Source organism: Schistocerca nitens, chromosome 3 (assembly GCF_023898315.1).
Source record: "Schistocerca nitens isolate TAMUIC-IGC-003100 chromosome 3, iqSchNite1.1, whole genome shotgun sequence".
Lineage (NCBI taxonomy): Eukaryota > Metazoa > Arthropoda > Insecta > Orthoptera > Acrididae > Schistocerca > Schistocerca nitens.
The window spans coordinates 577,049,325-577,076,548 of record NC_064616.1 but is presented as its reverse complement, the minus strand read 5'-3'; the positions used below and the strand labels follow the sequence as shown (position 1 = coordinate 577,076,548).

The 27,224-nt window shown below is 36.6% G+C and overlaps 1 protein-coding gene across 1 annotated transcript in view; it reads right to left on the bottom strand.

Moving 5' to 3' along the window:
- The window catches only part of LOC126248488 (dedicator of cytokinesis protein 7), a 262,928-nt gene that overhangs the window by 81,436 nt on the left and 154,268 nt on the right, over nucleotides 1-27,224 (bottom strand). The window contains exons 24-28 of the mRNA XM_049949513.1: nucleotides 24,578-24,711; nucleotides 21,308-21,484; nucleotides 13,678-13,804; nucleotides 13,055-13,248; nucleotides 2,912-3,046 (exon numbers count right to left, since the gene is read on the bottom strand). Of these exons, the coding sequence (XP_049805470.1) occupies nucleotides 2,912-3,046; nucleotides 13,055-13,248; nucleotides 13,678-13,804; nucleotides 21,308-21,484; nucleotides 24,578-24,711 (767 nt within the window). The remainder of the gene's footprint in view (nucleotides 1-2,911; nucleotides 3,047-13,054; nucleotides 13,249-13,677; nucleotides 13,805-21,307; nucleotides 21,485-24,577; nucleotides 24,712-27,224) is intronic.

Below are 27,224 nucleotides of genomic sequence, written 5' to 3'. Positions count from 1 at the left end.
AGCAGTCAGCTTGAGTGTAGGTGTTCTAGCTGTGCACTTGGTATTGAAGTCACAGAGAAGCAAGGAGAGACAGCAAACACATTTAGATGGCATTACATGTCGCAGTATCATTGGTAGATTAAGAGGTTCATCACAGGAAGCAAAATGGAGGCCAGGAATTCATTATTGCCCGTAATGACACTTCATGGCCGGTGAGGAGACCTGAGATGGAACCAACATTTAATACAAGTAAAGGCAAGGTTTACCTTGCCCTACAAACCAGCGCCACCATTATTACCTTGTCTAAAGTGCTTTATGGAATCCAAACAGCACACCCCTTCCCTGACTAGAGACTTCAGAGCACCTCCATCAAACTGCATAGGCTTCACAATATTATTCTGCATGTTCATCAAGTTTCCAGATGCATTGCTATCACAAAAAGGTACAGCCATGCTTTTGATAAATGACTCAGGGAGAAAGGATGAGTTGTAGTTTAGATTGGAGAGTGATTCTCTTCATCTGATGCATAATGTAAAAAAAATAAAAAAAATGAAGAGCAGTAACAGATGTTGGAGTGACAAACATTGCTATGAGAAAAGTAACTACAATGCAACCTTTGGTAACAGAAGGAATACTTCAACTGGTCAGCAAAAGAAGGAATTACAAAAATGTTCAAGGAAAGATAGAAATAAAGCAAAATCAGTCACTTGGGAATGAAATAAATAGAAAGTGCGAGCCAGCCAAGGTGAAATGGCTCCCAGAAAAATGTGAAGAAATCAAAAAGGAAATGCTCACTGAAAGGACTGACTCAGCATATAAAAAAGTCAAACAACCTTCAGTGAAATTAAAAGCAAGGGTGGGAACATTAAGAGCGCAATGGGAATTCCACTGTTAAACATATAGGAGAGAGTGGATAAGTGGAAAAGGTACACTGAAGGCCTGCAGTGTTACAGACAGAATTTAAAAGATCTCTGTAAGATTTGAGATCAAATATGGCAAAAGGGATAAATAACATTCCACCAGAATTTCTAAAATTGTTGGGCTACAAAATGAATACTCAAGCTGGTGTGTAGACTCTATGAGACTGGCAACATACAATCAGACTTTTGGAAAAATATTGTCCACACAGTTTTCAAGATAGCAAGGGCGGGTACATGTGAGAACTATTGCACAGTCAACTTAATAGCTCATGCATCGAAGCTGCTGACAAGAATAATATACAGAAGAATGGAAAAAAATACTGAGGATCTGTTAAATGATCATCAGTTTGGCTTCAGGAACAGTAAATGCACCAGAGAGATAGATATAATGTTGTATTTGATGATTGAAGCAAGATTGGAGAAAAATCAAGACACACTCACAGGATCTGTTCACCTAGAAATAGCATTAGACAACGAAAAATGGTGCAAGGTGTTCAAAATTGTTAGAAAAATAGGAGTAATCTATAGGGAAAGATGGGTAATCCACACTATGTACAAGAACCAAGAGGGAACAATAAGATTGGAAGATGCAGGCTTTTGCCCCTGCTGTTCAATCCATACATCAAAGAAGCAATGATGGAAAAAAAAAAAAAAGTTCAAGATTGGAATTAAAATTTTGGGTGAAAGGATATCAAAGATAAGGTTTCCTGATGAGACTGCTGTACTTAGTGAAAGTGAAGGAGAATCTATTGAATGGAACAAATAGTTTATCGAGTATAGAATATGGATTGAAAGTAAACCAGAAAAAGACAAAAATAATTAGAAGTTGCAGAAATGACAATAAAGAGAAACTTAACATTAAAACTGGCAATCACAAAGTAGATGAAGTTAAGTAATTCTGCTATCTAGGAAGTAAAATAACCCATGACGGATGAAGCAAGGAGGACATAACAAGCTGACAAAGAGGGCATTCCTGGCCAAGAGAAGCCTACTGGTATCAAATAGCGTTGTATGGTAGCAAATCACGGATAGTGGAAAAACTGAAACAGAAGAGAATCAGAGCATTTGAGGTGTACTGCTACAGAAGAATGTTGAAAATTAAGTGGACTGATAAGATAAGGAATGAGGTGGTCTGCTGCAGAATTTATGAAGAAAGGAACATACAGAAAACACTGACAAGAAGGGACAGGAAGGTAGGACATGTGTAAAGATATCAGGGAATAATCTCAATGGTACTAGAGGGAATTCTAGAGAGTAAAAAATGTAGGGGAAGTCAGAGATTGGAATACATCCAACCCTCGAATGAAGACGCTGGCACAGGAGAGGAATTCATGGATGCATCAAATCAGTTAGAAGAATGATGATTTTTCAAAGAAACAAAAATGTGGTTAAGGAAAATTTGTGCCACTGCATATGTTTCCTAGGGAGACATCCAACACTAGTGAGTACACCTTTTTCATGGTGTGTATGGACATGGGTCAAATCCAACGGACACTTGTCTAAACAATAGCAGTAACAAAAGCGCACATGTTGGCAATGGGAGACACTGACACATCATATACTATGAAACTTCCAGGCAGATTAAAACTGTGTGCCGGACCGAGACTCGAACTCGGGACCTCTGCCTTTCAAATACTAAATGGCCTGGAGCACAGTACTGTGAGCAGTTGTGCTGCCTATTTTGCCATTCAAAGATATCACGCCCTGTACTGACATTCTGTTTTATACCAGTAAAGGGAACAATGTTGTCTTCCTCCGATGTCATGCTGTTCTGTGGAGCTAAAACATCCCTTAAAGACACAATGGTGTGTTTCAGCATTCTTTAGCATTTTATCTGTTGCAAAGGCATAAGTACTACTGAAACAAAACATCAAAGGCAGTCTCTACACGTCAGTTGTATTTTTATGATGTAACAGGAAATTATTGTTGAGGAGTAAAGTACAAAATTCAAACATAGTTATAATTTTATAATGATGCAAAGACAAGTTGTTGTAATTAAATGATTAACTAACCTTAAATACAAGGGACCTCTGTGTTGCAAACATGTTCTGAAGAACTATAGTGCTTTGATTTCTTGAGAGAGCATGTAACAAAACTTTCAATACCACTCCAAGTAGTCCCTGCAAGTTATCTGTCTGTGATGCAACCTGAAAAGAAATTGAGTTGTGACTGTTGATGTATTATGAACACTGATGGGTAAAATACACCCCCCCCCCCCCCCCGGTCACTATGGAAATACTACTGCATTAGTTTAACTGGCTCTAAGCCACTGATACAGAAAATGATACATATTTCATAACAAAATGCAGTACAGCACACTTTCCTACAAGAAAAACAGACACGGGTTCTCAGTAATGGTTTAAACAAATATTTTTCTTATCTGAGGAAATGTAATTAACAAGAAAAATAATAGGGTTTAAAATCTCATCAATGATGAGTAACTAGTGATGGACACTTCTGTAAGCTTTTCTGAGTGGCATGACCCACATTATAGCATAGAATACATGTGTTCAATGATGATCAGTTAGAATTTCCAATAGAGAAACAGCATGTCTAAAAAACCCAGACTGTCAGTTAACTGTCTCTAAAGGAGAAATCACATGAGAAATTGGTGGGAGGGGGGGGGGGGGCAACTATCCCCAAGTTTCAGAACAGTAAATGGTTTTAACAGGGAGGAAAGAGAAATATGTTGGGAAGACTGAGATTAGATTAGTTTCAATTCAGTTTTCGTCCCACAGACCCAAAAAATGAGATTATTTTCGTGGGTGCGGAACATGCCACAAAGATAACATAAAAACATAAAACATTTGAATATAATACTTACTACCCTGATCATTTGTCAGGAGATTGTTGAAATAGGTGAATACAATGCGGTAAACTGTAACAGCTAATATTTACAGAATTAACACGCTGTTAGAATGAAACATTGTTATGCAGTATTAATAAATTTATCATACACAAAATATCTAATCCTGGCTGTTGTGACCATGTGCTCTCAAAACTGAAATCTAACAGACTTGTTACTTAAGCTGGCTTAACAGTCTCTGTTAAGATATTCATCTTTAGAGTAGAAGGAGTTGCCTACCAGAAAGTCTTTCAAACTCTATTTAAACCATGCTTTATCTGAAACCAAGTTTTTAATGCTTGCTGTTAATTTATTGTAAATGTGTGTTCCTGAATATTGGACCCTTTTTGGATCAAGGTAAGTGATTTTAGGTCTTCATGAAGATTGTTCTTATTCCTAGTATTGATACTATGTATTGAGCTATTTGTTGGAAATAGATATCTAATATTTCCAACAAATTTTATTATGGAATAAATATACTGAGAAGCAGTGGTTGGAATACAAAGTTCCTCGAGCAGGTTTCTACACAATATTCTAGAATTTACATCACAAATGATTCTTATTGCAAGCTTTTGTGCCCTAAAAATTTTCGCTCTGCTTGATTAGTTACCTGAGAATATGATCCCATATGACATAATAGAATGATTGGTTCAAATGGCTCTAAGCACTATGGGACTTAACATCTGAGGTCATCAGTTCCCTAAACTTAGAACTACTTAAACCTAACCAACCTAAGGACATCACACACATCCATGCCCGAAGCAGGATTCAAACCTGCAACCGTAGCAGCAGCGCGGTTCCAGACTGAAGTGCATATCTTCATATGTTATACACATGCTGGAAGGAAATCTCTTACAGGTTCTGAACTGTGTATAGTGGGTTTTTTCAAAGTTTAATGACAGTGAATTAGCTTTAAACGATTTATTAATGTTAGTGAATATTTGATTAGCAGCCATTTCTAAATCTGTACTTGACTTGCTACTTATTGCAATGTTTGTATCATCTGCAAACGAAACAGACTTAGCATCACGCAATGTAACAGACAAGAGGTCATTGATGTACACAAGAAAAAGCAATGGAGCCAAGATGGAATCTTGAGGAACACCACATGTAATTATTTCCCAATCAGATGAAGACCGACTGCTTACTGCACAGGTATTTTGCAACGACACCCTTTGTTTCCTGTTACACAGATAAGACTCACACCATTTCGCAGCAATGCCGGTGAACTTTTAAGAGGTTTGCAACACTGCATGAATTTGTTACCAAAGTCTCATTTATTTTTAGAGCTACATGTTTCTCTTCCTTTTTGGCCCCACCTGTCTCTGTCTCCACTATAACCCCTACACTTTTTATTTTGTTGCCTGATGAAATTATCGTTTTCTCATAACAAAGCTGTTTCGATTTCTGGATTACTTGCCTCAATATTTTGCAGTATTCTTTGTAATGCATTACAATTCTAACATCAGAGCTGTTCCCAGATAGTAGATACAGTCTCCTTTTTGTCCCACATGATATCTTTTTTCCTTGTGTACTCCACGGTTTACCTTTTTACTTCTGTGACATTTGAGTTACCTTTAAGGGAAAACAATTTTCAAAAGAGAAGGCAACTTTATTAATGGATGCTTTGTATTTTCCATTTGAGTTAGAAGTATTGTAAATATCTATCCACTTGAGCAATTTCCGGAATTTCTCAATTTTTTTACTTATTTACTACCATCCTGTCCTCAAACTCAATAGATTTTTTTATCCTGAGGAGTTTCAACATTTAACACAAGATGCTGCATGTCATGATCAGATAGCCCATTTACTATTGGTTTTGTGATATGACTTCTTTCCCTAGACTTGTCTACAAAGGTCTTATCAATAGCAGTCTCAGAGCATTTGCATAGCCTAGTTGCAAAGTTCACAGTAGGAATTAAACTGAATGACAGTGTTACTGGTTGCAATAATTGTTCAATGACAGAGCTTTTCAATAAATCCACATTAAAATCACCAGCAATCATTCCCTCCACCCCCCCCCCCCCCACCCCATGAGATGGGACAACAGAGCTTCCAGATTTTTTATGAAGAGATTAAAATTTCCTGAACGTGATCTATATATCCCTGCTATTATAAAGGACTTACTATGAAATACTACTTCCGTTGCACAAGCTTCCAAGTGCTGCTCTGAGAAAAATTTATTAATATCAATATTCTTTAAATCAAAAGAGTTTCTGACATATGTTGCAATTCCTCCTTTCTCCATATTTTCTCTGCAGAAGCAAGAAGCTATCTTGAATCCTGTAACATTTGACACATCTATACCAGTGGTCACATGATGCTCAGAGAGGCAGATTATTTCAACTAGTTTGCTCAACTCTAATTCTTAAATACAAATAAGCAACTCATTAAGCTTACCCTCCTGTCAATTTTTGAGTATCTGTAGTTTCAATTAAGGCTGTCTGCATGAACTGAGTACATTCAAATTTGCTTTCTTGCTGCCTGTTTTATCAATCTGAATGTCATTTTCAGCCTGTCTCCGAACATCTTTTGTTTCTGCGCTCCCTACCCTAAAAAAACTGCTGTTCTGTCACTTGTAACCACTGGTACTTTACCAACTGTGACAGTGTGCCCCCCCTCCCCCCCCCCCCCTTAAGTTATTTGCTATTATCCCAAACAGTTTTCCCTTCCCTTTCCTGTTGAGGTGAAGGCCATGCCTAGTATAGTCCCACCTGCTGATAGAGTCAACAGGAACCACACCAATGTGAGACCCCATACCTGATCCAAGCAGCCGTTCCACCTCTAAATTAACTCTCCTAACAAAAGAGTTTAAATGAGGCCAGTCATGGTGCATCAGAACAGACACAAGCCCAACACCAGTATGTGGAGATGGAGGAGAAAGTCATTCAGACCCAGGTTGAGAGATATCAACTGGTTGTGAATATTAGGGAGACAAGGTGAATGAGGAAATCCCATAAAGAATATGAGGTCAAAGATAGTTCTCTGTAGTTGCTTAATACACAGTAAAGGTTGCTGAAAAATATATGAGGCTGCAAGGAGATAAGACAAGATTATTAAATGGAGAAAAACAGCAGCCAAATAAGGGAAATGGCAAACAGGCAAGAAGGAATGGTAGAGAGAGAGAGAGAGAGAGAGAGAGAGAGAGAGAGAGCGCATTCAAGAATGAAAATAAATTGCTAAACAATGAAAACATATCATTAGATCTGAAAAAGATTGGTAACCAAAGAGAAAAGGCAGAGCTCCTTGAGAAACTAGACATGTCATTTACTAATTTGCATGGATTCACAGTTTTTCATTTAAGAACGATCACCACTAAACAAAATTAATATAGGAATGCACACAGAAATGCTGTTTTCTTGGGGGCACCCAGTACGCAGTTACTGAGAATGCTCTACAGCATGCCTTAAAAGACATGAGTGTTTGGTACACCACATGAGCCATTTGGTTCCTTGCACCCAACTTTAGTTTCATTGAAGTCTGGAGATATGTACTTCTGTTCCATTATTTTTTTTTCTTTCACATCAAACTACCCTCCTCAGCTCAACTTCCATTAATAAACTCTTTCTCCTTTTTTTTTTTTTTACATTAGTTGTGTCAGGTTATTTATTCAACATTATGCTCTATTTCTTTTTTCTTCATTTTTTCCTTTCTCTTATCTTTTTTCTTCATGTCTCCTGTATCTTTTTTGTCTCCCCCCACCCCATCTATTCTGCTTCCCCATTAGTTATTAACTGTACTACTCATACCATCACTAATCTCTTTTTCTCAGTCCATATTTACTTCTCACTCTGTCGTGTCTACTCTGGACCAATGCTGACATAGTACTTACTTGTGTAAAATCTTTGACTTCTTATTCTTTGACATCTCCCCAGCCACCTCTGTCTCCTTAATCTTCTCAACGAGAGGATTCCTCTCAACTTGGAGTCTGGGTGACTTTCTTCTCTTGCCCAACCTTCCAGCATCTATTCCTATTTCCTCCTTAAAGGAAATAATAGTTCTTGAAGGTAGGGATAGCTTTTTTCTACTATGAATGTGTTTATTGGCAGTACTGGAATTTTGCATCCAGAAGTTAAATACTGACCAACCATTCTCCCTGCTTGTAATTTAAAAAAATAAACACGTAGTCTTGTGGTAAGTTGAGCTCTAAACACTGTGAAAACCTATATATTTCCAAGATAAGATAACATAATTGTGACTGAGGAAAATGTGCACTTTTAAAGCCCCTGGAAATGGGATCTGTATACTCCAGCAAGTAACTTCTCATCACTGTTGTACTACATTGGCTAAGTATTATTTGTAAGGACTTCCATGAATGCTCTCTATGCTGTAATATTTTATGAACAATGCCTCTTATTTGACAAGTATTACTCCTCTATCAAAGAGTCTTTTGACTGGTGAAATATGTCTAGCTTTTGTGCACACTGACAAGAAGTCAATGATCATGTTTAGCACTTAAAGAATTTTATCTATACTCCCAACTATTTTTATCAGATCTCTACGCAAGACGAACACATATAAGTATCAAATCAAATTAAAATAGTCCAATGTACTAGGCTGGTTAGCACTTGACACCTTACTACCTTACTCCTACTGCTCTTGTGCAGAGATCTAATGATAGCAGCTGCAGAAGTGAGCCATGAGGAAAATTAAATGATAAGCTTACCAGTCTTGTATACTATACTATTTTAGCTTGATATGCTTCTTACACTTGTTCCTCTTGTGTACCGATCTGATGCTGAATGCAGTTATTAATATGAGTCATAAGACAAACTGAATAATGAAATAACTGGTGGTCTAGACAAAATTGATTGTTTAAGGGCTGAACATGATTGTTGACTTCTTTACAGATTTTCTGTTTCACATTGTGGTTTAATATACGTTAGGAGTTTACATGTATGAACTATGTATAGTCTGTCAGATAACAATATACATTACACAGGTGACAAACATTATGCACACAAAGATGAGTCTCCTTACCAATTCACCCCAAAAATCTTTTACATGTTGAAGGTCTCTTTATTCTGCCTTCATGCAAATGAGAAGTAGAAAAATATTGCATTAAAGGACATACCCCATATTACCATAGCATTATATATTACAAATTATAAATACCCGTGTAACTGTCTGCGTAAGTCAATTCAAAGGTCAGAAGGAGGCAATGGCACACTACCTCCAACAGGACCATGCATGAGAAAACATTGTGGTGTTCACAACAGCATTCAGGTTCAGATGAGGCTTATTAAAATTAGATATCAGCTTTTTTGTATGGAAGTGTTGTGATTCCCAGGGTTAACAAAAAGCTTTTTAAAATATGAGTTACATGATGGGTCATTCTCTGCACTCTCAGAAATTAGTCCAAATGATTGTGGAGAAAGTGCTTTGATCTGATTTATTTAGTTTGGTGTAAATATGTGCAAATGATGAGCAGTTACATATACCATGAAACACCTATACACAAAATTATCATAATTATTTTTAATAGAAAAATCTAGGTGCAACTGAGCAAGCTATCACCTTTAGCATACATACTGATAATACAGTCATACCATGGTAGCACTTTGTTAACATGTCTCCAGCAGTGCGCGCAGGTGTGTGTGTGTGTGTGTGTGTGTGTGTGTGTGTGTGTGAGAGAGAGAGAGAGAGAGAGAGAGAGAGAGAGAGAGAGAGAGATCATATATCAAACAACTATATGCAGAACAAATGTACTACCCAAAGTTTGGGCAGCTGCCTGTCACTTCATGGCTGGGAGGTATCAGATGCTATGCTCAAAGACAAATAAATTATGTCTCCCATGTAGACACAAAAGGAACTTAAAAGAGTTGAAGGTGTCAAAAGGGCAATACTTAAAGCATATAATCTTGTGAGAACTTTGGAACTTCGTTGCAACTGTATCAGACATATGAAACTGACAATGTTGTTCCATCTATGATGGTAAATAATATTTATTAGTCCACTGTTAGCTAGCAGATAAAGGAAAGTTATCAGAGCCAAGTCTCCAAAATATACACTTAAAAGTTTTCAAACTGATAACCACAAACATGTAAGCTAAAAAGGGCAAAAACGCCAACCATCAACACTAAAAACACCAATTTAAAAATCACAATCAGCAAATGATGACTACCTTATTTACTCGAATCTCAGGTGCACTTTTTTCCGATTTTTGTAATCCAAAAAACCGCCTGCAGCTTAGAATCGAGTGCAAAGTAATTGTAAGTTCTGAAAAATGTTTGTAGGTGTCGCCACAACTAACTTCTGTCGTCGAACATATGTAGCGCTACAAAGGCATGCTTTGCAAGCGCAAAGAGAAATACTGGCGCCAAAACCTCTGTGTCAGTAAATAAATTAAAAGAAAAGGTAGAATAATGTAAACATTATGCCATTCGTGTTTGCTGCTATCTCATTTAAATCCTGTCTGCCTAATAAACTACGAAACTAGAGTGAGACAACAGCAAACGCAGAAGAATATACATATCATGTCATGTTTATATTTGAGTTAGGCTGAATAGTGACACAGTCAGAAATGAAGCACGGCAACTGACTAGATTTTTAAATCTAAGATGTCTCTAATTTCTGTGCAGAATGTAATGCTCTAAAGAGGCGTCTGCAAAGATTTTCAAACAGAGAAAATTTTTCGCTAAACTCTCATTCAGAACATCTTCTATCATACGTAGTCTATTATTTGGTTCTTGTTGATCATTATCAAAGAAAGCAGCATTGTAAGTAACAGAAAATAGCAGTCTCTTGCCATTGTTTTGCTTATGAGACAATTCTTCTTTTTTTTAAATTGTAAGCCGCAGTAGTGAGCACAAAAGCAAGCCATGCCGCGAGCTGTGACAGGTCGTAAACACTCATTATCAGAATGTGACAAGCAGTGCATGACACAGTACAATAATGCATTTTCAGCTTAGCGTGACGTAAACACCTATAACAAAGAGAACGGCACTTATCAGATCAAAGCAAATAAGCAATCGATTCAAACCAGATGAAGCACATGAAAAAGTAAGGGTACCCGTATAAATACGGACAGAGCGCCTGACACATAGCTATGGCTACTTGGTAAAGCTTAACTGTTAAGCTTACGACTCAAACCATACTACTGTAGCTGTATCTTCATCCATTCAACATAAATTGTGTCTCATGTTACAATGGACCAACCTTGTTTCGATTTGGAGGTGCAGTCTAAAACTTTTCTCGACCCTTGAATTTTGAGTCTCAAATTTCAGGTGCGGCTTAGATTCGGGAAAATTTTTTTTTCCTTGATTTCGAGTCTCATTTTTCATGTGCAGCTTATATTCAAGTGTGGCTTAGATTCGAGTAAATATGGTATAGCATGGTAGAAACATATACAGACGAAACCTAGTACTTTCATAAAAAAAGTCCCTCTTTGCTTCCATGCTGGAAAAGAAAGATATGAAACATTTGTATTGAGAAGGCAACACTATTCAGAATTCTGGTTTAAGAATGAATTTCTACATATTTACTAGTCTTGCTATCACTCAATCTTAGGGAACTTATCCTTCCATTCAATAGCATCCAATGACTTTGTCTGTTCTCTTTTTGTATCCAATTTAGAGATTAAAAGTAGTTTTTCAAAAGATTCAAGTGTGACGTACACTTTCACATGTTCCTTAAAAAAAAAAAAATAAAAAAAATAATAAAAAATATAAAAAAATAAAAAAAAAATAAAAAAAGTGATGAAAAATTTTGATAAATATTGCTAATATTATCTCAAAAGGAGAAGTCCACAAGAGTGGAACTGACTTTTTGAAACCATGTATGTGGTGGTGTAGCTTAGGGTTCCAGGTATCACACCCTGCAGCCATTCGTCAAAGTATGCCCCCATTTGTGAGAAATCGATGAAAAAAATTCAGAATTTCACATGATGCTCTAGAGCCTTAAAATGTTAGTATTGCGTAGAGCTGTGGTGTAATGTAGTGGTTAAGATATATTCCTGATGTGCAGAAGGTGCTGGGTTCAATACCCATCAGGCACTTTGAAACTTTTTTATTTTTAAATCTTTATTGAAATAACTCTGATCATTATTTTTGTTCAATGAACTGGTTTAAATAATTTTTCTTTTTTTTCTCTTCTCATTTCTAATCCTTTGTTACATCATTTTAAACACAGCATTTACTTTTTCATTTGCTCTCATTTTTTTCTTCCGTCATTTTCTTTTGTTTGGAATCTTTATCCAAATGTTTTTCATTACTTCCATGTATTAGCTTCGATTTAATTTCTTCCGTTTTATCATCCTACATTTTTTCCATGTTATTGAATCCATTATTTCTATTCTTGATTTTGGCTCAATTTTGTTTACTTTATAATCTCTTTTTTTCGTTTGAATCATTATCTGAATTATTTTATTCATAGTGCAATAAAAATTTACATTTTAAATGTTTTTGTGATGTTTACAATCCAAAAAATATACATCTTTTAACAAAAACAGTTCTGACAATTACACAACCAACATAAATTATTTCATTGTTTGTTTTTTAACTGTTATATGCCAGAAATTTCAAATCTTTAAATATTATGACAGCTAAATGAAAATAAATAGGGAGATTCCATATCAAAAAAGAATATAGGAAAAAACTAAGAGCAAATAAAGTCAATAAAATAATGAACATGCTGCAGCAAAGGATCAGAAATTAAAAAAATTACATTTCAGCCAATGAACAGAATAAAAATAATGATAAAAGTCATTTTGGTAAAGATTTAAAAATAAAAAATTTCAAAGCACCTAGCAGGATTTGGACCTACAACCTTCTGCACATCAGGGCATACCTTATCCACTATGTTACACCACTACTGTGCATAGTAAAATTATTTTTAAACCCTAGAGCATCATGTTAAATTTCAAAAAAAAAAACATTTCTTTACTGGTTACTCACAAATGAGGGTTCACTCTGACTGATGGATCCAAGGTGTGATACCTGGGACTCTAAAATACAACACCAAAATACAACCCCATATATATGGTTTCCAAAAGTTAATCCAATCCCTGGGAACCTTTCCTTGCCAGTGAGAAAAATCAGCACAAAGAAAGATGGAGTTCACATCAAATCACATAATTGTAGTGAATGCTAAAAAAAAAAAAAAAAAAAAAAAAAAAAAAAAAAAAATAATAATAATAATAATAATAATAATAATAATAATAATAATAATAATAATAAAAAGTATAAAAAAACAGTAAAAAGAACTTTCAGTGAAAACATGTTCCAGCAACATAAACAACTTCCAACTATTTCAGGCTGACTTTTTAACAAATAAAAGGGATACAATTATTGAGCTAATATTTAGTACACACCTGAACAATTTGCTCCAATGTATCTAGAATAACAAAGCTGACTTCTGTGGCCAGATTTCCTTCTATATGAGCATCTGTCTCAACTTCAGCCCTTGGTCGTTCTGGCTGTTCTGCAGTGGGACGGTATGCCATTTGTTCTTTGCGCCATCGTAATCGATCACCTGGCCAACCAGGAGAAGCTGGAGGATTCTTCTCTGCATGGACAAGGAGAATAATTACATTAATATATGATTCTACAGGGTGTTCCGTTTAGACCGTACAAATCAGGGTGTGTTGCCACCCACCCACCCACCCACCCACCAGAGCATGCAGGCCTGTCGAATGGGAGGCACTGCATCTGATTTGCTGGGCAACTGTACAAATCAGGGTGTGTTGCCACCCACCCACCCACCCACCAGAGCATGCAGGCCTGTCGAATGGGAGGCACTGCATCTGATTTGCTGGGCAACGGAGCGCCCACCGCCCACTATCTAGAGTGCCACTTCTGCAGTCATCAGATAAATAGAATACTCTGTGTACAAAGACATCCTCTATGACACTTTTTCTGGAAGTATAAACAAAACACCTGCATATGGGAGAACAAAATTCCATAGTTTTCTATTATTATCAACATAAATGCATACCTTTACGTCGCATTATCATTTCACTTCGTGCTGACCCCTGTCCTAGAATTACATCTTCCAAGCGAGATTTGATGTCAGTTGTTTTGCGAAAACTTTGTTGTGAGAATCTTTTAATAGCTTTTTTGCCCTGAAACATAGAATGGGGTAAAACAGTGCAAACAGATAGGGACTTGTACTTATAAAGTCAAAACATCAGTGGAAATCTAACAACGGAAAATCCAGGATGGAATGTAACAATATAGCAGCGATAGCACACAATTATAGCTTTTTGTTGTGCCTATCGTGACTCAGCATCTCCGCCATATGGCGAGTAGCAACTTTCCTTCTCTAATACTGTTACAAAACATCAGTGGTATTGTTTCTATTTACTAAGATGCAACTGACTTTATTCTGCAAACTCTTGCACATTATGCTATATGTACAGAAAAGAGTAAATAACAGAAATGTATAAATGAGTAAAGTAAGGTAATAGGCTATACTCTAGAGGAAGTTAAACTGTGATTGAGCTGGCATTGCCAACACTCAAAACTTGTCAGTTAAATCGTAGAACTAAATGTTTTGTTTTGAGATCTAATGGAAAAAACGAGACTGTGAAAGATGGTGGAAGTTTCTTAAAATCAGGAGTATAGACATCCATAACAGAAAAAGATAATTATCTAAATAAGTACTAGGCATTAAGCAACACAGTGTGGGCAAAATAAAACTATGCTATAATTTTTTTAGAAATCTGACAGAAAATAAAACCCCCAAGTTAATGAATTGCACAACTGCTCTTTACAGGAAATGACCACTGTTGATGGTATTGCAGCACTCTGTATGATTTACAAAACTGTAACATACACACAATGGCTCAGTCTAAGGTATGACAGCAATAGAATTTTCAGTGTTCTGTTGTAGCTCTTTGAGAAAGTGGCTGTTATCTAAGTACGCCTAATCCTTCAATTTTCCACCCAGATAAAAATCACAAGGAAAAAAATCAGGTGCTCTTGAAGGTGATTCAGGTGATTTAGACGACAGGAGAGTTTACTGCCTTTGCTGACTGCCCTCTCCTCTCCTCATCAAACACCTCATGAACTCATGTGAAGGCTGCATGTGCAGTTGTTCCATCTTGCTGAAAACACAGATGCACTTGTTCTTGGACGATCTCTTTGTTGTTGAAACTGCATTGTCATGAAATTCCAGAAATAATTTTTGGTCAGTTTTATTTTGATCACCTTGTATCACAAAGACATCTTCAATTACTTATATGCCCATCTGAAAAGCTCCTTTAAATCAAAGAAACTGGTTGTGACCTCTCCGGTCAAATCAGGATGTCAGTTTTACTGGAATATTACTCAGACATTCTGTACTCTCTGCTAAAATTACTTAGTCTCTTTTGCAGTATATATTTACAGGAATTAATTAGATCTGTTTAGGTCCTAATAAACCAATATTTTTAAGGCAGTAGAGAGAGTTTTTAACTAATGAAATACATATCTTCTACTGTGTCTGTTTGCTAAATGAAAATAATATGGATTTTTGAAGATATTTACATTACTTTTTTTATATATTTAAGTTAGGGCGTTGTCCTGGCTTGTGTAAGAGATTTGTCAAACAACTTTGACAGTGTAATATGGGCCTTAGAGATGGAGAACATGCTCAGATTAGGGAAGAATGCGAAATGAAATCGGCCATGTCTATTTCAAAGGAACTATTCCTTCATCACGTTTCACCTTACCTAACTAACAGAATGCAAGGAATTACACTGAGAAGTTGTGTTACAGAGCTCAAAACTGGTTCCACTTTTCCTCTTGTTGTATGTAAGTGATCTTGCATCACTTATTCATGAAATTAATGATGACAGCTTTATAGTCCTGTCTGCATTTGGAAAGGTAAATTAATTATTCTTCAAAGTTATTAAATAGTTCTTTGCAAATGGTTGTCACTATACTCTGACAAAACACATTAACCTAAAGGATGTACAACACTGGACATTATGTACCCATTATCAATATTGCATGATGGAGATATCTGTAAATAAAATGAAGTTTATAAATTTTTTTGGTGAGTACACTGAGAGGAATGTGAACTGCAATTCAACGAGTATGTACCTTCTTAAATTTCTAAGCTAAGTGACTTTTGCTCTACTGTAAATAACAAAACTTGGGAGACAGAAGTGTCAAAGTTTAAACTGTGTTCCTTTTTTAATTCAGCGACATCTTAAAGCATATCTTCAACCAGCCTTTCTTTGAAGAAGAAATTGTATAGTGTTCAAAAATAGTAAATTTATTCAAATATAAACTTTGTTGTGGCCCATCATTCATGGCTCATAAACAACTGTTCATAATTTAATAGACAAATAAACCTTTTATTAAGGGCACTTATCATATCTGAATCCTCATGAATAACTGTCTAGAGCCTTAGCTATTCCACCTCCTCACTCAGCAGCATAAGGTTATTCTATCTGTTTTCATTAAGGCATATTTGCTAGGCTATGGTTACTATGGACTTATTCACATAATATGATGATTATAAAAAGCTATTACAATTAAACTGGCAACTGTAATTACTGCCAACTCTTACGTGTGTTGTAAAATTTGGTTTTTCCAGGTGAAATGTGTTAGTCTGTACGACCTTCACTGTAGATTTACTAAAAATCATAAATTTAGTAATGGAAGAAAGTGTTGGGGGATAAAAATTGTAGAGGGTGAACGCAAACAGATACAGGGTGCAGTAGTTACTGTATACAGATGTGAATAGAGTTGCACGGGATAGATTAGTGGAGAGGAGGGTCTCAACCAAAGGCTTTGTCAATCCTGTGACAGTCTTGGCTTCAGATTTCTGGACCTGCGTTATCAGGTGGAGAATTATAGGTCTCCCATTGAAAGGTGAGGTGTGCACTACATAAAGGAAGCAGCTACTTGGGTAGCAGAGTACTTGTGGAGCGTGCATTATTTTTTTTTTTTTTTTTTTTTTTTACGCTAGGCAGTAGTTTGAGGTACTATGATGAATACTCATCAGATGACATGTACCAAACTCTACTGTATATTTTTTTCAGAATAAGGTAAAGAGCTCTCATTTATGGTGTTCCCAGCAGTAAATTAAAGTGAGATAAAATGACTTGTCATATGTGAGATCTGTTACCCATTTCAGTTACTATTGTATCTCATACTTTGAAGCTCTCTAGCATACACAGTTTCATTTCACCTTTCAGTTGGCAGAAATTGGCAAAAATCAGAATCCTTCAGTCAAATAGCATATTTTCTTCAGCACCCACTTGCCAACTTTTGGTACCCTACAATACCGTTGCAAGAAAAGTACAGCAAAAACTCCATTGTTGAACATAAGTTAGCTGTGTAGGCAGAAGCTGTGTGAACCATGCACACTGAAGACACACAATCCGAGTGGTGCCTATCTAGCAGTAGTCACTACTTCATTATGATACTTAGACGCAATGACACTGTCACAACAACACACATTTACAGCCTCAGTTTGAGAGGAAGGCTTCTTCTCACAGGTAGGAGACAGGAACATGAGGAGTACAAGAACTCGTGTATCTCTCCCGGTTAATTATTAAATCATTTTCCTGTTTGTTTATTCCTTTTTGGTTAGTGTTTGCCCCCCCCACCCCCACCCCACCTGTGCCATTGGTGGGGGCCATCCTCGCCATGGTCTCAGTATGGTCCTGGGTATACACTACAGAAAGTCCTAAACTTAACTGAAGACTGTATGATGGCTACAAACATTGTGTACTCCACAAGGGAAATCTTACAGTCAATAGAGACAACAACTGAAGTCGGGCAGGGACATATTTTGTCACCAACACATTTTCTACTTGTCCCTGACTCAGCTACAAGAAGATTAACAGCAGGCACGGGAAGAGGAATACAATGGGGAATCCATGAGTGTCTGTAGGATTTGGACTTCACAGACTGTTCACTCAATGGCTGACAATATGAAACATGATTTAAATTCTCTAAAAAAAAAAAGAAGCAGAGCTTACTGGCCTCATGATAAATATACATAAAACACAGGAAATGAGAGAAAATTCTGGGAACATGGAAGAGCTTCTGTTTACAGGGGAGCAGGAGGTGGAGACTGTGAACTCATTCCTGTACCCAGATAGTGTAGTGACTTAAGGTGGTCTAGCTGGAGAAGATGTGAAGAAACACAAAAAGAAATTCTGTCTTCATACAATTATATACAATAAGGTGAAACAGAATCATAACATAAATACAAAAATTTATATCTTTAATAGAAATGTGAAGGCTGACCTCCCGTATGCCAGTGAAATTTGGGCCATACTCAGAATATACCATCATCACAGTTACAGAGTTTCATACATAGGTGTCTCTGGCACATTGTGAATACCTGGTGACTAGAAAAAGCAAGTAACAAGGAGTTCTGGAGGAAAACTAACCATATACAAATAGAACAGTGGTTTCCAAACTTTTTGGGCCCATGGCTCCCTTGACCTGAACATAAGCATTTTTGGCTCCTCTTGAACATGACATCTGACTCAAAGTGTGGGGTAGTAAAAAAAAATAGTAATATGAATAGTAATTTCTTTATTAACTGTTGGCATGTCATATTTTAATCAACTTTTAATATTATTACATCTTATTCTTGTAACAAAATCGATGGAAAGGCTGAACTTACATCTTCATCATCAGTTTTTCAAAACTCGGTAAAAGACTGGAAACTGCGACTCACATCCCTTTCTCTACATTCATTCGCAAACTGTATTTTATGTTCATAACTATCAATGCCAAAAAACCTACCTCATGTAAGTAGGGAGATATCAAAACCCTTGGGATCTTTTTACCTACTTGCACATACTCCTGCGTCACCAAGTACCAAAACACAAGCAGTGATGAGGAACGAACTTTGGTTTCAAAGTGTAGTCTGAAGAAATAGCAATCAACTGCTCTTGTTGTTCAATGCTGATGGATGTTCTATACTGTAAGGGTCTTCGATCTAGTTATGTTGGTCAACTTCTTCTGGAAAGTACTTCAGAATGTAATAACGGACTTCAGTTAAATGATCCCCAAACACAGACTTCAGATCTTTCTTCAACTCAAAGTCATTGTCTTCTAAATCCATGCAAAGATCAAGCAAAACATAATGTATATGTGTATCATCAAACTTTTTCTTCCACAATAGCTGTTTATCTGACTGTTGCAAAATGTTAGTCTCCTTAGCCTTTGGAGGAATTGTAGCTTCTTTAGTGAAAGCTTTTTTTCCCTCAGTGATTTCTTTTAACTTGTGGGGAAAGTATTCTCTTGGCTTGCTTACAGAAGTACCATGATTTGACTCAAAATGTCATCTCATTTTATTAGGAAGAATGGTTTCAGTAGCCAGTACTTCGAAACAAATGATACGAGGGGCGTTTGAAGTCCATGCAAAATCCGAGCGATGGCACCACCGGCACGTATCGAGGTCATGTTTAGTTAGTAGGATCTCTGGAAAGAACGCACACCAAGTTTCAGCCATATTGGTCTATTTCTTTGTGTTTGGCATTCGTATGAATCAAGGAAGTCGAGTGATTGTAAAAAAAATGGACGAAAAAGAATTTCGTGTGGTGATAAACATTACTTTATGAAAGGCAAAACGTCTCAGGAGACTAAAGAGAAGCTTGATAAACATTACGGTGACTCTGCACCTTCAATTAGAACAGCTTATAAGTGGTTTCAAAATTTTTGGAGTGGCCATATGGGCACAAGTGATGCTGAATGTTCTGGACACCCTGTGGAGGTTATGACTCCAGTAACCATTGATAAAATCCACGATATGGTGATGGATGACAGAAGACTTAAGATGTGTGAGATTGTTAGGGCTGTGGACATCTCGAATGCATGGGTACATAATATTTTGCATAAACATTTGGACATGAGAAAGCTATCAGCAAGATGGGTTCCGCGATTGCTCACACTTGACCAAAATTGGAATCATGTGAAGTGTTGCAAGGATGGTTTCAGCTGTTCAGGAAGAATCCACTGGACTTCAAGCGTCGTTTCAACACTGTGGATGAAACATGGATACGTTACTATACTCCTAAGACCAAACAACAATCTAAACAATGTGTTACCACGGGAGAATTTGCACCAAAAGAGGTGAAGACCATTTCTTCGGCCGGAAAGGTTATGGCGACTGTCTTCTGGGATTCACAAGGGATAATCCTCATCGGCTATCTGGAAAAGGGTAAAACTATTACAGGTGCATATTATTCATCGTTATTGGATCGTTTGAAAACCGAGCTGCAAGAAAAGCACCGGCGATTGGACCACAAAAAAAGCCAATTTCCATCACGACAATGCACCAGCACACACCTCAGCAGTTGTTGTTGCAAAATTATTCGAAATAGGATTCAAACTCATTTTACATCCCCTCTATTCTCCAGACTTGGCTCCCTCGGACTACTAACCAAATTGAAGAAATGGCTCGCGGGACAAAGGTTTTATTGAAAGGAGGAGGTGATTGCAACAACTAATAGCTATTTTGCAGACTTGGACAATTCCTATTATTTGGAAGAGATCAACAAATTAGATCAGGGTTGGATGAAGTGTATAAGTCTAAAAGGACACTATGTCGTTAAATAAAAAAGGCTTACCCCAAACATGTAAGTAGTTTTTATTTTTGCATGGACTTTTCAAATGCCCTTTGTACACAGCAGTCTTTCTTTTATTTTCAACAATAGTACATGTAAAACTGAAATTCAAGTAACTGCTGCCATACTTCCTGCATGTTTGTCTATTCACCTCTTTAAAACTGCACGATACATTTGAATTAATGCATTTTGTATTTACACATAAAAATTAGTTCATGTTGACCAAGAAACAAAAATCATTGAATACAAACAACAATAAAAAAAATGCTCTGCATTCAACAAAGCTAATCTTCAAACTTATTATGGCTGAATAAAAACAAATGAGCCACACAGTGCAATTCGACTGCCATCTGTAGAACACTGCCATGGTAAGAACACCTACTTGCCACCTGGCTAGATATCACTAGTAGCATACACATTGTTTCTTTATACAGAAAGCAAATAAACAAAATAATTATGTTTATGAAGCTTTTGCAATGTCACTATTATGAGGCCACAAGGCCACTGGGAGCCACAACACACAGTTTAAAAACCCCTGGGACAGAAGACCGGATATGTGAGAGAAAGTGGAGACGGATGGGGAACAAACTGATGAAGTCAGGTGGCAAAATTGAAAAGAAGACACTGGAATGGAATCCCCGGGTAACAAGGAAGAGAGGTAGGCCTAGAGATACATGGAAGAGGATGATGGGAGGGGAAGCAAGGAGAGTTGGCAAGAGTTGGTTGGAACTGACTGAAATGACCAAAGACAGATGGATGGAGAGTTCTCCTAGATGCTCTATACCCCTAAAGAGGCCAAAGAAATTAAATCAAGTAACCTTTGTTCACTTTATTGATTGTCTGCCTGCTTTTGTTTTTAAATGTCACACAAATATGCATTTATTTGTGATTATTGAACAGCTTCAAATCTTTAATGCCACAAAAATAAAATATAATAGTTGCCCTGCTTGCACATGATGATCATTTTACAACAATTTATTGTGTTTCCTTAGTTTCTGGACTACATACATCTGAAACATTTTGTGAATAAATCTTCCGCCTTACCTTATATTCAAAGCAAGAAATACAAATATTGAGCACTTCTAAGAGCTGATGCAGTCTCTGTGAAGGCAGCTCTGTCCACCAATGCTTCAAAACAGTTTTATCAACATTTTTGATTACCCACAGAAAGCAAATAAGCAGATTACGTGTTGTATCAGAACTCAAGCCACATTTCCAATTCTGAAAAAGAATGAGGATTAAACTGTAGACACTATGACATGGGAAAGAGCTCAATGAACATCAATTGTATCATTTTCTTCACAGAACTAACAGAATTGGACATGAAACTACTCAATAATGGTTTGAATCATACCAAAAATTTGGTAAGTGAGAGTACAAGGTGCATACAACATTCAAAACAGGATCAATTTTAAAACACTGCTGGTAAACAAAAAATACTATGACACAATGGGACACAGCGTTTACAGAGAGTTAGGAACACTCAATTTTATATCCATGCCACTGTCACCATGTGAATTACTGTGAGGGACTGATGCATAATTTTATGAGCAAAGTATGTATAATGTCTCACCTCCAGGCCTTTTCTGTGGAGCTAAACCATTTTGGAAGCATCTCTTGCTTAAATGGTTACTATGAGCAAAAAAGTGCCTTAATTTTACTTGCGGTTCAGTGCTAGATTTATTAAGGTCTCACCTGACAATCTCTGCCACACGAACACTGCTGCATCAATAACCACAACAGTTTGTATATATGATTTTAGTTTTTTGATGAGCTAGTCAACATACCATACTAGCACAGTTTCCCAAATTATGGGTGTACAATTTCATTATGTGTACATTCCTGCTAGTACTTTGCCTCAGGAAGGAGTGCCATAAAACTGGATATCGTGAATTTCAATCCCTGTGCAGATGCTTCATACGAAGACGTGACAGCAACTCATGTCACGTCTTCGTATGAAGCATCTGCACAGGGATTGAAATTCACGATATCCAGTTTTATGGTGCTATACGATAAGTTCGTTGATTTGAAAAAAAAAAAAAAAAAAAAAAAAAAGAGCATATAGGGCCTGAAGATGGCAAAATGAATTGCCGAAACTGGTTGCTTTCAGAATAAAATAAAATATCTTAAAGTGTACGACTGTTGGTGAAGTTTATTGACATTGAAAAGTACATACCAGCCAATGTCCCCTGGTTGTAATGGAGCAACAGAGATTAAAAAGTTTGATAATTAAATCAAGACCCTATGCTGTTGACAGGCGTTGATACACATCAATGGGGACAATTGAAAATGTGTGCCCTGACCGGGTCTCGAACCAGGGATCTCCTGCTTACATGGCAGACGCTCTATCCATCTGAGCCACTGAGGGCACAGAGGATAGTGCGACTGCAGGGATTTATCCCTTGCTTGCTCCCTGTGAGACCCACATTCCCATCTTAATGTTCACACACTACATTCATAGTGCCCCTGCCCACTACACTCATTATTCGTTACAGACAATCTGACCGAGTCTCGTAAGAGTTTGGGCAATGCATGTGCATCCGCACAGAAGGAGGAGGTCATGGCCGGTTAGCCTGAACTATATATGGAGATGGTATTTGTTCTTTTGGACATGTCCGAAAGAACAGATACCATCTCCATATATTAAAAAGTTAACTTGTGCACATCCAGTGTGCACTCAGTATCCCCTTGGCTGTCTTCAATACACTTATACTACACAGTAATTCTATGCTTTTTAATTTCTTGATAAACTCTATGATGCAGTAGTGCTAGTTATGAAGCTGAGTTGCTCCACTTCTCTGGCCACCTCTTATCGATACTGAATTTATTTAGATGTAATATCCCTGCTGTTAAGACAGGTAGCCACTGGTGATTTAAATGTTAATTTTCTGCATAGATACATTCGAAACTCTAGGAAGCTGCAGAACACAGATTTTTTAAAATAATACTTAGGAGTAACTTTTTCTATGAACCCTGGACCAGATTAAATATGGTTTACAAATGTGATACATCTCAGAGAAGAAGGCTTAATGGATCTTGTAACTGTTTTCATTAAATAATTTGATATTAATCTTGACCCCCCCCCCCACCCCTTTAGGTGCTAATTTAAGAAAAATCATGAATAAATCTACATACATACTCTGCAAACCACCGAACAGTGCATGGCAGGGTCACTGTTTGGTTATTTATGTAGTTTCCTACAAACCTTCTATGAATAATGTCGGTGTTCTTTTGGAAGTTTGATGATGGAGATGCCATTATGTTATGCAGTCTCCTTTAGTTAATTTACACACAGCTAACTTCTTGCATGTTCCGACTTTTGCTTGTTATGGTCTCCATTAGTCAAGTGAAAAACTGAGATCTGATAATGGGACATTACAGACATTCTTCATACTTGTGATATCGGCAGTGTAATACTGAACTTCTGTCACTATTTACACTTATCCCTTAAAAATTTCCCACTCAGCTCTGAAGTAAATGCGTTCACCTCTGACAACTCCTTGTCCCTGGATTCTGTTGTTAACACATTTTCAAGTACTGCTTTCCAATTGCTATAATTTTCTCTTCCACTATTTTTTGTTTTTCTTCACATGTTGTTCATTTTTTTAAAATATATATATATATATATATATATATATATATATATATATATATATATATATATATATATATATATATATATATATATAAAGCATGACTTAGATGACAAATTTACAGCGCCACAAAGTAAGATATGAAACAATATGGCAATTAAGAAGCAAACGCAAAAGAAAAATGACAAATAGGAATATATCAATGTGATGTACAAGTGTCAGCAGCAAAACTAATGAGAACTTACGAATGATTCGTGAGAGTATAATTACAAAGAATCTTCTGCTGTGGGCAGCCAATCAGAGCTTCAAAATCTGAGGGTGTTAATTTGGAATTTCTCACGTTATACATCTATGTTTTTGTACAGAGTAGTAGGCTCTGTTACCATTTTGCAGTCTAATTTTCACTTTTACTTGCCTCTGATTTTGTTCATCTATCAATACAACTAGAAATTTGAACTGTTCAGTGTGCTCAAATTTATGTTTGCACAGTGTTAGATGTAACTGGTGGTCTTATTCATCTCTATATCTCTGAATTATCATTTATTTGGTTTCTGATCATTTACTTTTAGATCAAGTTTGGATGCTGCTTCTTTGAGTTCCATAAATAGCCGTCTAATCTCTACTTCACTCTTTCGAATGAGCACTAAACATCTGTAGATGCTAATGTCTCCAACCAAATGAGGAAAACTTAGCATAGGATAGACTATGTACAGTACTTTACCTGTTGGCCTTGAGTATTATCAGGTCCAACTGACTTTGGAAACACTGTTGTACCAGCAATTGCCATTGCAATAGAATGATCAATGCCATTTTGAGGTTCCATATTATCTGAGCCTGGTACCAGCAACATACGACCTGTAAATGTTATTCATACTTTATAAATTATTTATTCTCAAGAGAAACATAGAAAAAATTATATAAGTATACAAAATAATAATTTTAATTTAAGAAAAAGTACAGTACTAAAACAATGCCACAGCTGATATCTTTACAGTTACTCAATAAGCTCTCTACTACCCGAAGCCCTGCAGAGAAGTAAGTTAAAAAAGATCAGCATAGGCTATCTTAGGTGCCATGACTTCATTAATATTCTGGAAATGTACATCATCCAACTAACATCAATATTTTAGTGAAACTAAAATTCTCATTCTTATTATTTGATTTTTATGGCAAATGGTAGGCAATTACACAGTTACATTTATTGTTCTACATTTCTACTGGTTTCTGGCAGTATGCTAAATATGTAGAAAGCAAATTTAGCACAACAGTTGTACTCATCATGTAATACAAATATGAATTATACTGCTTCGTTACAAAGAATAAAAATTTCATTAGAATAACTGTTTCCATTCAATTTATGGAAATATTCTGACATCAGCTCTTCATGTTTTTGGTACAAATTTAAATCCTTCAAAATCTACATTTGTATCCACAACACATTTCTCATGAATTATTTGTGATCATATTTTGGGATCAAGGCTTAAAGCATATCATTGATGCAGCTGGTAAAATATTCCTCTCAAATTCACTCATGATTTACCAAACTTCTGTGGTTTTGTTATTATTCATTTTGCTTTATATCAAGACGTTATTTCTTTCAAACTAGGAGAAAATAATATACAAGGTCCTCACTGAAGCCTTGTGTAATATCATTCACAGACAGCAACACATGAAAAGAAAATAATTTATTTTAGACTGATTCCTCTGTATGTTGTTATAAGCATCTGAACATCAATAAAATGTAAGAAACAAAAATAAATTTTTCCTTCATGACATACTCATTCATTAACCTTCACATAATTGTTTGTTGCTTCAGTGGCACACCACCCCACAAAATGTATCTTACTAGCTCGGTCCGAGTTGCCCCCCTTGGCACAAGCAGTGCTTAGAAATTTAAATGAAGGTCTGATCCCAGAATAGTGGAGTGCTATGAGGCACAAATCTCTCATTTGCATGGGTCTTTATCTATATGAAGCTGTGCAAAAAGTGACAGCCATATTATTTGGTATGTGATAAGTTATTTGTATGGTCACAAAATGCATTACTCGGGCTTGGAACTATTAAAAAACTAGCACAAAGAAATGACAGAGGTGTGTTTTATTTCCACTGTCACGAGAACAAATTAATCTGACAGTTAAAGAACAAAAATCCACACACTTGTTTTGCAGAAATTACAGATTCTGTAGTTCCACAAATGGTTTTAGTATATCTCTAATGAGGCCCATGTACATGAATTAACAACTAAATTTTAGACACACATCCAGAAGCTATTCTGATCAAACATCACTAACAACTACACAGAGCTAGCAGATACTGATTTATCACCTCACTCAATGGTTTTTCACATATGCTCAACATAATAGAAGTCGTGTAACCCAGGGACCTACACAAGCACTCTACGTTAACAGTGTTCCTCAAATTATTCTTACATGATTCAGAAGCAACAGTGTGGAACATTATTATCCTGGTGACTGTACAAGTTGCATGCTAGGTGCTGTTGGCAAACAAATGTATGCAACTGGTTCCCGTACTGCTTGTCAGTTGGTGACGAGGGCAGAAAAATGTTCAAGTTTTTATCCCATGTAAATATTCTTCTTCCCCCCCCCCACCCCCCCTCCCCCCCGCACACACACAAAATAACCTTCTTCCATTGTCTGAATAGTGCCCTGTTGGCAAGCAGCTTGCACTTTCACTGGGGTGGATTGCAACTCATCAGTTCGGACAACATTACTCTATGCTTCAAGTGTTCAAAGTTCTTGCACTCATACCGATCTCTGTGGCCTGTGATGTGCTTTGAGGGAAAGGTACATATGTGGGATGGTGGCTTCTACATCCCACAGGAAGGAAGTAGTCCTGCATATTACAGACAGTGATTAGGTGCACTGTGGCCCACCTGTCTCCTGCTACAATGCACCACAACAGTCAATGGTGACGCCAGTAAGCAACTTGTTAGTACCCAAAGCAGTTTACTTTCTTCACAAGGTACACTCTTAACATAGTTGCATGTGAAAAGCTCTGTGCCTTCATAGTAACATGCTCAGAGTAGTTATAATCCAGCTCTCTCTGTTTACAGTTACACAAACAAAGAAGTAACTTTTAATTGAAACCGTGTCAGAGCAGGCACACTAAATGTAAGTCAAAACCACAAACAGTAGTTGTAAAATGACTGAGAAAGAGTGAAACAAAGCAAATGCTACTTTAGGAAATAGGTAAAAACTTTTAATATCAGGTAAATGCTGTCTACAGGAACAGACAAAAAATTGGTTTGATTTTAACACACAATTAAATTCCTTTTGATACAAATTTTAGCCATTACATTAGCGAGCATTCAGTTTTGTTCTCAGTCTCTTATCTTGTTCCAAAGTTTG